The sequence below is a fragment of the Corvus hawaiiensis genome, chromosome 25 (assembly GCF_020740725.1).
Source record: "Corvus hawaiiensis isolate bCorHaw1 chromosome 25, bCorHaw1.pri.cur, whole genome shotgun sequence".
Taxonomy (NCBI): Eukaryota; Metazoa; Chordata; class Aves; order Passeriformes; family Corvidae; genus Corvus; species Corvus hawaiiensis.
Window position 1 is genome coordinate 1926309 of NC_063237.1, and position 11898 is coordinate 1938206.

Genomic DNA, 11898 nt, shown 5'->3' on the forward strand with positions numbered 1-11898 from the left:
GAGGAACGTTGGGGCCGTTTGGCTGCTTTTAATCGCTTGGAATGGAAATGGAGGCGGGACAGGGGGTGTGGCCGGGTGGGCGTGGCCGGGTGGGCGTGGCCTGGGCGCGGGCGCGGGAGTGCGGGTGGGGGCGTGGCCGGGGCAGTGCGCGCGCAGGGCGGGGCGGGGCTCGCGGCTCTGGCGGGAAAGGGCGGCGTGGCCGGACCGGGACCGGGGGCGAGATCGCGGCCCGGAGCGGGCCCGGGGCCGGGGATGGCGGTGCCCTTCGTGGAGGACTGGGACCTGGTGCAGACGCTGGGCGAAGGAGCCTACGGGGAGTGAGTGCGGCGGGGCCGGGGAGGCGGGTCGGACGGGGTTGCTGCCGGCCGGGTCCGCCCCTTGCACGCCCCTGCCCTGCCCCTTGTGCGGCCCAGGCCCCTGCCCTGCCCCTTGCGCGGCCGCTGTCCCCCCTGGCCCCCGCGTGTGCCACTTGCACACCCGCTGCTTGTCCCTGTGTGTGCCCACAGCTTGCCCAATACGCCCTGCTTGCCCATCACACGCCCACTGTTTGCCCACTCTACGGTCTTTGCATGCCCCGTGTGTGCCCGCTGCTCGCCCATCAGGTGCCCCGTGTGTGCCCCTGATGCACGGCCATTGCTTGCCCGTATGTGCCCCCTGCTCGCCCGTGGCATCCCCTTGCACACCGGTGTGCCCCCGCTCTGTGCCCATCGTGCCCCTGCCTTTGCCAGCCCTCCCTGCCCGCTCCCTGTCTCCAGGGGCGGCATTTCTGCCCATTCCCTGTCCATTCCCTGCCCGTTCCTTGCCTCCAGAGGCAGCATTTTCTGCCCCTCCCCTGCCTGCTGCCTGTCTCTGGGGGAAGCATTCCCTGCTCCTTCCCCGCCCGTTCCGTGCCCACGGTGCCCCCGCTGAGCCCTGCCCACCGCAGGGTGCAGCTGGCCGTGAACCGCCGCACTGAGGAGGCCGTGGCCGTGAAAATCGTGGACATGAAGCGCGCGGCCGAGTGTCCGGAGAACATCAAGAAGGAAATCTGCATCAACAAGATGCTGAACCACGAGAACGTCGTCCGGTTCTACGGACACCGGCGGGAGGGGGCCACGCAGTACTTGTTCCTGGAGTACTGCCGCGGCGGAGAGCTCTTCGACCGCATCGGTGCGGCACGGGGGTACCGGGGCGTTTCGGGGCAATGAGGCACCTTAAATTGTCATCCCCACACGGCTGAAGGTTGCTCTTCCCCTTCTTCGCCATGTGCAGAGCCGGATGTCGGGATGCCAGAGCCGGAGGCGCAGCGGTTCTTCCAGCAGCTGATTGCCGGCGTGGTGAGTGATGGATCACCGGCAGCGCGGGAGGTGGCGATGCCGCTGGTGCCGGTGGCGATTCCTGCACGGCACTGACCCTTCCCGTGGTTGCCGCACGGCGCTGACCCTTCCCCTCATCCCCAGGTGTACCTGCACAGCATTGGCATCACCCACCGCGACCTGAAGCCCGAGAACCTGCTGCTGGACGAGCGAGGTGGGGCGGGCGTGTCCCTCTCCGACCCTCATTAAGTTATCGTTTTTTCGTTTGTATTTTTTTATTTGAACGTTTAGTTTGAAGTTTTAATTTGGATGCTTTTATTTTGCGTTTGGATTTTTAATTTAGGGGTTTAATTTTATTCTGAATTTAAATTTTACCATGCATTTTTAGTTTAAAGTTTTTTAAATATTTTAGTTTCATTTCTTAATTTAAGCTTTTATTTTAATTTGAATTTTGCACTTTAATTTGATTTTTTTCTCTTAATTTTATTTGTATTTTAGTTCGAATTTTAAGTTCGACTATTAAACTTAGGACTTTAAAATCCTAACTTGAATTTTTATCTTAAACTTATTTTCAGTTCAAATTTTTATTTAGAAATTTTAAGTTTGAATTTACAATTAAAATTTTTACGCTTTCTACTTAAATTTTAATTTGCGTTTTACATTCATTTAGCTGGGTGCGGGGTAATTTCAACTTCTCGATTTACATTTTAAATTTTGCTTTTGGCTTTCGCTTGGGCCCAGACAACCTGAAGATCTCGGATTTCGGCCTGGCCACGGTGTTCCGGCACAACGGGCGGGAGCGGCTGCTGAACAAAATGTGCGGGACCCTGCCCTACGTGGCCCCGGAGCTGCTGCGGCGCCCGGAATTCCGCGCCGAGCCCGTCGACGTCTGGGCCTGTGGTGTGGTGCTGACAGCCATGCTGGCCGGAGGTGGGGATTTTGGGATGTATGGAATTCACGGCGGGGGGGTGACACGCGGCCAGCGGAATAAGGGAATGCCTCTAGGAGTTGATGGAATGCGTGTGACGTGGGGGAAACGCGGGAGGGGTGCAAAGGACGTGGGGGAGTGCTTATGGAATGTATAGGGGTGTATGGATGGAGTCCATACGGGGCGTCCGTGTGGAATGCAGAGGGTGTAGTATGGAATGCGAAGGGGAAGTGTATGGGATGAGGAGGGGGGTACACATGGGATGCAGGAGGGGTGCAGGGATGAAATGTATGAGGGGAAGCACGTGGAGTGCGCCGAGGGATGTATGGCATGGGGAAGGAGCACATGTGAGGTGGGAGGGATGTATGGAGTGCACAGGGGGAGGGATGTGTGAAGCCCAGAGGTGGAAGGTGTGGGATCCATAAGGGACACGTGAAGTGCACGGAGGGGGGTGTTCGGAATATCTATAGGGATGTCCGGAAGGCACAGAGGGCTGCAGAAGGGGAACGTATGTGATGCTTAAGGGGAATGTGTGAGAGGCACAGGGGGGGTATGGGATGCACAGGAGAAGTTTGGGATGCATAGAGAGGTATGGAATGTGTGCGAGAAAACATGGGATGCACAGGGAGGTGTGGGATGCATAGGGAGCACACAGGATCCGTGGCAGGGCAGGGACACCTGGCACACCTCGTCCCTGCAGTGCCACGAGTGTGCCCGGGGGTCGTGGCACCGCGGGGTGACAGCAGCGGGGTGTCCCTGCAGAGCTGCCCTGGGACCAGCCCAGCGACAGCTGCCAGGAGTACAGCGACTGGAAGGAGAGGAAAACCTACCTCCCACCTTGGAAGAAGATCGATTCGGCTCCCTTGGGTAAGCACCCCGCAGCTCCCTAAATATTTATAAACACACAAATACACACAGCATATTGTATTCCACCCCCTCGTCTCCCCCAGCGCTGCTGCACAAGATCCTCACGGAGAGCCCCACGGCGAGGATCACCATTCCCGACATCCAGAAGGACCGGTGGTACAGCAGACCCCTCAAAAAGGGTAAGGGGCCTCAGGGGGACGCGCTGGTGCCCCCGGATTTGGGGGTTATTGAGTGTCCTGTCCCTTTGCAGATGCCAAGCGGGCTCGGCTCTCCTCAGGGGGGGTCGCCGACTCCCCTGGAGGCTTCTCCAAGCACATCCGATCCGACACAGACTTCTCACCGGTGAAGGGAGTACTGGGGTGAGCCTCTGCTTCCCTCCACACGGGCTTGCAATTCCTTGCACGCCTCGGGGCTTTCCCGGCATTTCCTCCAGGAATGGTTGGGTGGAAACCCCGCACAACCCCTGTGATCGTCTCAAATCCTGCAAAATCCCATGCAGTTCCCACGTGGATTTGGCTCTCTCCAGCACTCCTAACCCTTGTGTCCCCCCTTGCCTTGCAGTGAGGACAAGGCAAGCTATTCCACGTCACAGCCGGAGCCCGGCACGGGCGGGATGCCTTGGGAGAGTGGCGCTGGAAGCATCGACCAGCTGGTGCAGGGCTTCAGCTTCTCACAGCCCGCCTGCCCCGAGCACATGCTGGTCAACAGCCAACTCCTGGGCACCCCAGGCTCCTCCCAGGTCAGGGGCTGCAGGAGGCACCTGGCAGCACTTGGGATATCGGGATGCTGCCTGGCAGTGTTCGGGATGCGGCCGGGCGAGGTTTATCCTCTTGGGATTCCACCTCGCAGTGTTTGGGGCGCAGCTCGGCATCATCCATGGTGTCAGGGTGCACCTTGCAGTGGTCGGGGGCTGCTCTGTGGTGTTTGGGGTGCAGCTTTGCCTGATGGGGAATGTCAGGGAGCAGCTTGGCAATCTCAGAGGTGTAACTTTTTGTTATTCATCGCCTCGGGTGCAAGCTTGCAGGATTTGGGGCACAGATTTTCAGTAATTTTAGTATCAGGGTGACACTTTGCCGTGGCCTCGGGGTGTTTGGGGGCAGCTTCACATCCCATTTCCAACCCTGGGGCCCAGCGTTGCATTGTATGAACTGGGCTGCAACTTTGCATCATAGATATGACAGTGAGGAGCAACTTTGCCATATTTGAACATCAGGGGGCAACTTGGCAATGTTTGGGGTGTGGCTGGGTGAGGTTTATCATCTTGGGGTGCCACTCTGCAGCATTTGGGGGGCAGCTGCTCATCCTATTTACAACATCAGGATCCAGCATTGCACCTTTTATACTACTGGGGTGCAACCTTGCCTTAGATAGGTGAGATTAAGAAGCAACTTCTGTCATATTTACAATATCAAGGAGCAACTGTTGGGGCCATGCCTCTTGAATATTTACCACCTGAGGGTGTGAGGTGCAGGACTGGGGGTGCAGATCTGCAATCCTTGTCGTGTCTGTCACTTTGCCAGGGACTTGAGGGGCAGCTTCACTCCGATTTACAGCATTGGGGTGCAGCTGTGTCAGATATTGGGGTGCAACTTTGCATCATAAATACCACATTAAAGAGCAGCTTTGCTGTGTGTGGAATATCAGGGGGCAACTTGACAAGGCTGGGATGCAGCTGTGAGTTTTATCATCTCGGGGTGCTGCCTACCAAGATTTGGGGTGCAAACGTGCATCATTTATGGCCTCAGGGTGCACTTTGTGCCATGCTCTGTGGTGCTTGGGGAGCAACTTTGCATCTGATTTACACTCTCAGGAAGCAGCTTGGCAGCACTGGGGTGCAGCTGGGCAAGGTTTGTCATCTCGGGGTGCAGCCTTGTGGTATTTGGGGTGCAATTTTGCAGGTTTTTTTGAGTACTAAAATGCAGCTTTCCAGTTCCAGGGTACAGCTCTGCAGCATTTGGGGGAAAGTCTGCATCCAATTTACGATACCAGGATCCATGGTTGCACTGTTTATACTCTTGGGGTGCAACTTTGCATCATATACGTGTCATTAAGGAGCATTTTTGCCATATTTATGATACCAGGGGCCAACCTTGCTCTGTTTGGGACGTGGCTGTGCAGCATTCCTGGTGTTTGGGATGCGGTTGTTGGCTTGTGCCATCAGGGGGTGCAGCTTTCCAACATTTCCTCCCCGAAAGCCGGGATTTGTCAGAGCCGGGGCTGGAACTTGGTGGGATTTACGACCTTTTTGGTGGGATTTATGACCTTTGGGACCATTTTTTTGGGGCGGCAGAGCCCGTGGCAGCGGCTGGTGAAGCGGATGACGCGGTTCTTCACCAAGCTGGACGCCGACGGCTCTTACCGTGCGCTGAAGGAGATGTGTGAGAAGATGGGCTACGGCTGGAAGATGAGCTGCACCAACCAGGTGGGGACTGGGGTGTGAAATCGGGGCTGGGACCCCCTGTGCTGTTCCATCAGCGAATAATTCGAGCTCCCCCTCCCTCTGCAGGTCACCATCTCGACCACGGACAGGAGGAACAACAAACTCATCTTCAAGGTGAACCTGGTGGAGATGGAGAGCAAGATTTTGGTGGATTTTCGCCTCTCCAAGGTGCGCAGGGGGTCAGGGTGGGTGGTGGGGGCTGCACGGCAGGTGCAGGGGGAGGAAGGACCACGTGAAGTGGGTGCAGGACCGTGCAGGGTGGGGGAGGTGGGTGCAGGGGATGGAGGGGTGCAGGGGGATGTAACCCCCCCATCTCTCCCCACACAGGGCGACGGCCTGGAGTTCAAGAGGCATTTCCTGAAGATCAAGGCCAAGCTCAGCGACATCGTCAGCACCCACAAAGTCTGGCTGCCCGGCACCTGAGCCCCTGCACCCCTCCTCCGCCTCTTCCTTCTCCTTCTCTTCTTCCTCCTCCTCCTCCTCTTCCTCCTGGCTGGGCTCTGGCAGCAGCACCCAAGTGCTGTGAACGTGTCCAGCCGCCTGTTTTAGATTTTGAAGGTTCAATAAAGCCCTGGGGGACACAGAGCGAGGCTGGGTGCTGCACAGGGCAGGTTGCAATGGGATGTTCACTCTGAAACCTACTGACGGCTTTGCTCAGCCAGCGTGAATCCCACTGTGGGATCTCTGCTGAGCCACGCAGCCCTAAACCAGCCCCAGGGTTTAGGAGCTGACCCCCCCGCCCCCCATTCCTGCCCTGTCTCAGGGCAGCGGCTGCCCTCATTTTCCAACCTCTCTAATTGCTTTTCAGAAGGACTAACAAGCCCGAGAGCTGCCAGGGGTTGTTAGCGCTGGAGTGAGAGAGGAGAGCCAGGGATTAACCCCATCCCCCCAAAAAAAGAGCATCCCCCCAAAAAAACCCACCCCAGGGTGCAAACCCTGAGATATCTCCACAATTTCTCCCTAAAGCTGCATCAGTGTTTAATTATAGGGCAAAAAATATGCACTTTTTACTTGTTTACTCCTTCTTAATTTTTCTACTTTTTTTTTTTCCCTGGCTTTTTTGTTTCCCGGGTGGGAACCCCCCCTCGGGTGAAGCAATTAGCGGCGATTTTTTAATTGCATATTTATATTGCAGCTGGGGAGCGGGACCCCGGCAGCGGGTGAGGGGAAGGCAGGAAGACGCCGCGCTCCGACCTTGTTTGCTTTTCAGCCGGGATTAAGCGCTTTTAATTGTCCCAGAGATCACAGATTGCGGCCAGGGGGGATAATTAGGCTGAATACAGCGTTTTCTGGTTCATTCCCCCCAGGAATTTATATTTCTAAGGGCATAAAAAAGAAAATCTTTGGGAATGCCTCGGGAATGGAGGGGCATGAGGCTGGACGCAACTCGTTGCACGAGTGGGTCTCGCTGTTGAGACAAATGAATTTTTCACCCGTTCCCTGCCATAAATGGGATATTTTGGGGGGTCACGGGCACATCCTCTCCTCTCTAGGATGCTTCAGGGGAGGTTGGGCACCGCTTGTGCTCTGCCGCTCCATTCCCATGGGAATTATTTTCAGCCCTAATTTTTAGGGTTCTTTTGGGTTTTTTGAACTGTAGAGAGGGGATTATTTTCCGCTTTCGGGGTCTGTGGGGGAAACTCCGGGGGGGATAAAAGGTTTGTGTTCTGATGTGGCCGGGTGAGGAGGGGCTGCGCCCAGCGGGGCCCTGAAAGCGCCCTTTGTGCGGCCCCGCCGGGGACCCGGCGCGCTCGGAGGCACCGGAGCGTGGCAAATCCTAAAACCAACAGCACGGCCGGGGCGGGCGGCCGGGGCTTCTGCCCCCCTCCCATCCCAAATTCACGGCACTCCAGCGGGCACAGGGGGTTCTGTGAGCCCTCGGCCTCCTCGCAGCATCCCGGGAGAGGAGTTTGGGATGTGGTGCTGGATGCAGGATGGAGGATTCGGGGTGCAGGGGTGGGATGTAGGATTTAGGACACAGATGGAGGATCTAGATGGGGATGGAGGGTTTATGATGTCGATGTTGGTTGTGGGACAGAGAATTTGGGATGCAAACGTGGGACGTAGGATTTGGGGTGTAGACACAGGGTGGAGGATTTAGGATGTAGATGCAGGATGTGAAACAGGGAACTTAGGATGCAGAAATGGGACTTGGGATTAAGGCTTTTAGGATGAAGATTCAGGATGCAGATGGAGTCGTAGGATTTAGGACACAAGTGCATGTTGCGGGATGCAGATACGGAACACAAGATTTAGGATGTAGATGTGGGACATAGGATTTGGGACATAGGCCCAGGATCTGGGACAGAGAACTTGGGAGGCAGATGTGGGACATAGGATGTAGATGCAGGATGGAGCGCTTAGGATGCAGATGGGGATGTAGGATTTAGGATGAAGAGGCAAGACACAGGATGGAGGATCCAGGATGCAGCTGTGGGATAGCAGATTTAGGATGTAGATGTGGGATAGAGGACTTAGGAGGTACATGGAGACCTCCATGTAGGATTTCAGATGTAGATACAGGATGGAGGGTTTAGGATGCAGATATGGAACACAGGATTTAGGATATAGATGCAGGATGGGGGATGGATGATTTAGATGAGGACACAGGATTTAGTATGTCAGTGCAGGATGCAGGACAGAGAACGTGGGATGCAAATGTGGGACGTAGGATTTGGGATGTAGATGTAGGATTTAGGATGCAGGACTTAGAAAGGAGGTGTGGAATATAGGATTTAGGATGGTGGATACAGAATGCAGGATGGAGAACTTAGAATGCAGATGTGGGACATAGGACTGGGGATGTAAATGCAGGATAGAGGATTTAGGATGCAGGTGGGGGACGTAGGATGTTGGTGCAGGACACGGAATGGAGAAGCCAGGACACAGATCTAGGATGGAGTATTTGGAATGTAAATGGGAACATGGGATTTAGGATATAAACACGGGATGAAGGATTTAGGATGGAGGTGTAAGGCATAAGATTTAGGATGAGAGGATTGAGGATTTAGGATGTAGATGTGGACCACAGGATGGAGGATTCACGATGCAGATGTGAGACACAGGATTTGGGATGCAGACACAGGGTGCCAGATGTAAGGCACAGAAGAGGGACTGTGGGAGCATTTAGGATGTGAGATGCAGGATTCAGGATGCAGACACAGGATTTAGGAAAAAAAATAGGAATTTAGGAATCAGGTAGAGAATTTAGGATGCAGACACAGGCTCCCAGATGAAGGATGGAGGATTTAGGAGGCAGATGCAGGTTTCCAGACACAGAACGTGTGACACGGATGCAGGACAGAGGAGAGGGGCTGCAGATGTGGGGTGCAGGACCCAGGACATGGGATGAAAGGGCAGGCGCAGAATATGGGATGCAGATACAGAATGTGGGGTACAGAAGCAGAATTTAGGATGCAGAGGCAGGATATAGGACAGGCGATGGGGGAAATGGAATATGAGACACAGATGAAGGACGTGCAGGCCATGGGTTGCAGAAGAGGGATTTGTGGTGCAGAGGAGGGATGCAGGACACAGGAGATGGGATGTGGATGCAGGACACGGAATGCAGAAGTGGGATTTAGGGTGCAGATATGGGATGGAGGTGCAGGACAGGGGATGCTTCAGCACCAGAGCACCACAGCGCAGCCCCAGCTCTGCGCAGGGATTTTACAGCACCCCTGGAGATGGGGAGTGCGTGCAAGGAGCCGGGAAACGCAGACTTCCAAGGAAAAAATGACTGCTGTCCAATCCCATACAGACATTCTGCAGCTCGTCCCCCATCTGGGAGGCAGATCCCGGCCCTTGGGCCACATCTGCCCGCCAGATGTGCCGGGGAGGGGAACAGAGCCCCTGTGGATGGGAAACCTCCCCACTCCCCTCTGTGCAGGCCAGGTTGGGAATGCCGCTCTCCCATATCACACCTGCTCCGCAGAAACGCCTGGATGGGACCAGGGAGCAGCGGGAAGGAAGGGTGGCATGGGACCGATCCAGCCTCACAAAGGATTTTCGTTGCAATTCAGATTTTGTTCTGTGGCTGGGGGAGGTGGCAATGAGACACAGCAGCTATAGAGGGCACAGCCCAGTATGGCCCAGTATGGCCCAGTAAGGACCCTGGGCTGAACTTACCCAGGGCCCTGGGTGGGGTGGGGATCCCTGGTGAGGCCAACTGGACTCTCAGGGGTTATTGATGCCTTCGGGATCCAGGCAGCGGGATGGGGATGTGGATGCGGGAGATGGGATGGAGATGAGGGATGGAGATGTGGGATGCAGGAGGTGGGATGATGTGGAATGCAAAGGCAGAGTTTGGGGTGCAGGTGCAGAACAAGGGATGGTGCAGGGTGCAGGTGGGGGAGGGCAGGATGCAGGTGCAGATGGAGGATGTGGGATGAAGGCTGCACATGCAGGATATGGTGCAGATGCAGGATTTGGGATGTAGATGTGGGATGCAAGAATCAGGATGCAGAAGCAGGATTTGGGATGTAGATGTGGGATGCAGGATGCAGAAGGAGGATTTGGGAGGTAGATGTGGGATGCAGGATGCAGAAGGAGGATTTGGGAGGTAGATGTGGAATGCAGGATGCAGAAGCAGGATTTGGGATGTAGATGTGGGATGCAGGATGCAAAAGGAGGATTTGGGATGTAGATGTGGGATGCAGGACGCAAGAAGCAGGATGAACAGGGCAGGATGTGGAATGAGAGGTTCAGGTGCAGGGCACGGAATGCAGGGCACAGGGTACAGTTCCAGAACTTGGGATGCAGATGTGGGATGCCTGGCGCAGGATCTGGAATGAAGGGTGCAGATGAAGGATTTGGGATGCAGGAGACAGCCAGGGGATGGATGTGGGATGCAAAAGTTGGAGGGTGCAGCTCTGGGATAGAAGAAATGGAATGCAGCACCCAGGCTGCAGGAGTGGGATGCAGGGTGTAGGTGCTGGATTCAGGACAGAGATGTGGGATACCACTGAAGCTCCAGGATGGGGATGCACCACTTCAAGCAGGGAAGAATGGTGGAAGCATTTCCCATCTGATTTTTAGGGACAAATGAGAAAATTTCCCAATAACATCAGCTTTTTGGGGACTGGGAATCCAATAGGATTCCAAAAGCATTTTTATTTACTGAACTGCCCCCATCAGCTCAGTGTCTCCAGGACAGAAATATCCATTTAGAGAAAAAAAACCCTAAAGCTGGAGCAATTCCATCTGAAGACACTAAAATCCAGCATTTCCCTCCTCTCTCCTTAGCATTTCCCACTGTGGAGGTGCCTGAGGGGCTGGATTTGTTGGATTTTTAACTCAGGAGATGTTTTAGCTCTTGCAAAAGCATCGCAGCAGCCTCGGGAATGCCGCCACATTAATAAAAGCAAAAATGCAGAGGAGTCTGTTAAGGAAACTCCTGCAAAAATCCCTTCCAGAAACATCGTGGGCATCATTAGCTCTTGGTCTGGGCTTTTTCCCCGTTTTATTTCATTGGGAAAATGAGTTTTGGAGGTCGTCACATGCCCAGAGGACGGTGCATGGTGGGTTTTTGCAGCAGGTTTGGCCCCTGGATCCTCCTGTCAGTGTCAGGGAGGGGTTTTGTGGGGAAAAACCTAGAAATTACGGCTCAAAATTGGAATCTGCAGGTTAAAAAACCTACAACAATCACCCTGAACTGGAGGATCGGCACCGTGGATGCAGCCTGGCAGTGGTGCCAGGGACACGGGTGAGGCCCCAGCAGTGCCTCTTGCCTGGCAGGCAGGAGAGGGAGAAAAATGCTTTAAAAAGGTAAAAAAAAAAAGCTCCAGAGCAGGAGGCTGAGGTCATTTTCTTGGCGAGGAAGTCGGCTCCTTCCAAATGCCTCCGGGTCGGGTTTAATATCAGCAGAAACATTCTTGGGCAGGGTGGGGAGAAAGCGCTGCTCTCACCATCGAGAGCAGAACCCTCAAACCCCCAAATGCCCTAAAAAACCCGCCCAAACACCCTAAAACCTCAAAAAATCAGCTCCCCAACCCCCAGACTCCTCCTTTGGAACCTCTGGACGTGGAGTAAATGAGCATTGGGGTGGGAGAGGTGTGAAAACAGCTCATGAAGGAGGGGAAAATCCCCCCTGGGAGCAGAGAACTGAATCTTTAAAGCGGCTTTTGAGCATCATTTGGCCACTGCTGGGATTTTTGGGACGTGGAGGGGAGGCAAGTGAGGGGGTCAGGCAGGGAAAATACCATTTTTCCCATCGTCCTGGAGAGTTTTATCATCACTTCAATCCCTCCTTGATTTAGCATCATCTCGCCGGGCTCAGCACCCAGCAACAACCCCCTGGGGCAAAGGGACCTGTGTGCAAGGAATATCCTGCTGGAAAATACATCAAAAAGGAGGAGGAAAATTAAATA

The 11898-nt window shown here is 54.7% G+C and overlaps 1 protein-coding gene across 1 annotated transcript; it reads left to right on the forward strand.

Moving 5' to 3' along the window:
• The first annotated feature begins 176 nt into the window (after positions 1–176).
• On the forward strand, positions 177–6115 carry CHEK1 (checkpoint kinase 1). Its single transcript, XM_048329063.1, has 12 exons — positions 177–317; positions 926–1149; positions 1252–1316; positions 1440–1509; positions 2037–2225; positions 2986–3090; positions 3174–3269; positions 3341–3449; positions 3652–3829; positions 5381–5512; positions 5597–5698; positions 5858–6115. Exons 1-12 carry the CDS (start codon positions 253–255, stop codon positions 5951–5953), a joined length of 1431 nt encoding a protein of 476 aa, XP_048185020.1. The 5' UTR covers positions 177–252; the 3' UTR covers positions 5954–6115.
• Positions 6116–11898: the final 5783 nt, after the last annotated feature.

Excerpts from the sequence above, each read along its gene's own strand:
- CHEK1 (XM_048329063.1), top strand. The coding sequence starts at position 253 with ATGGCGGTGCCCTTCGTGGAGGACTGGGACCTGGTGCAGACGCTGGGC. Across the intron at positions 3,270-3,340 it reads CAGCAGACCCCTCAAAAAGG|ATGCCAAGCGGGCTCGGCTC; the intron begins GTAAGGGGCCTC and ends GTCCCTTTGCAG. Across the intron at positions 5,513-5,596 it reads AGATGAGCTGCACCAACCAG|GTCACCATCTCGACCACGGA; the intron begins GTGGGGACTGGG and ends CTCCCTCTGCAG.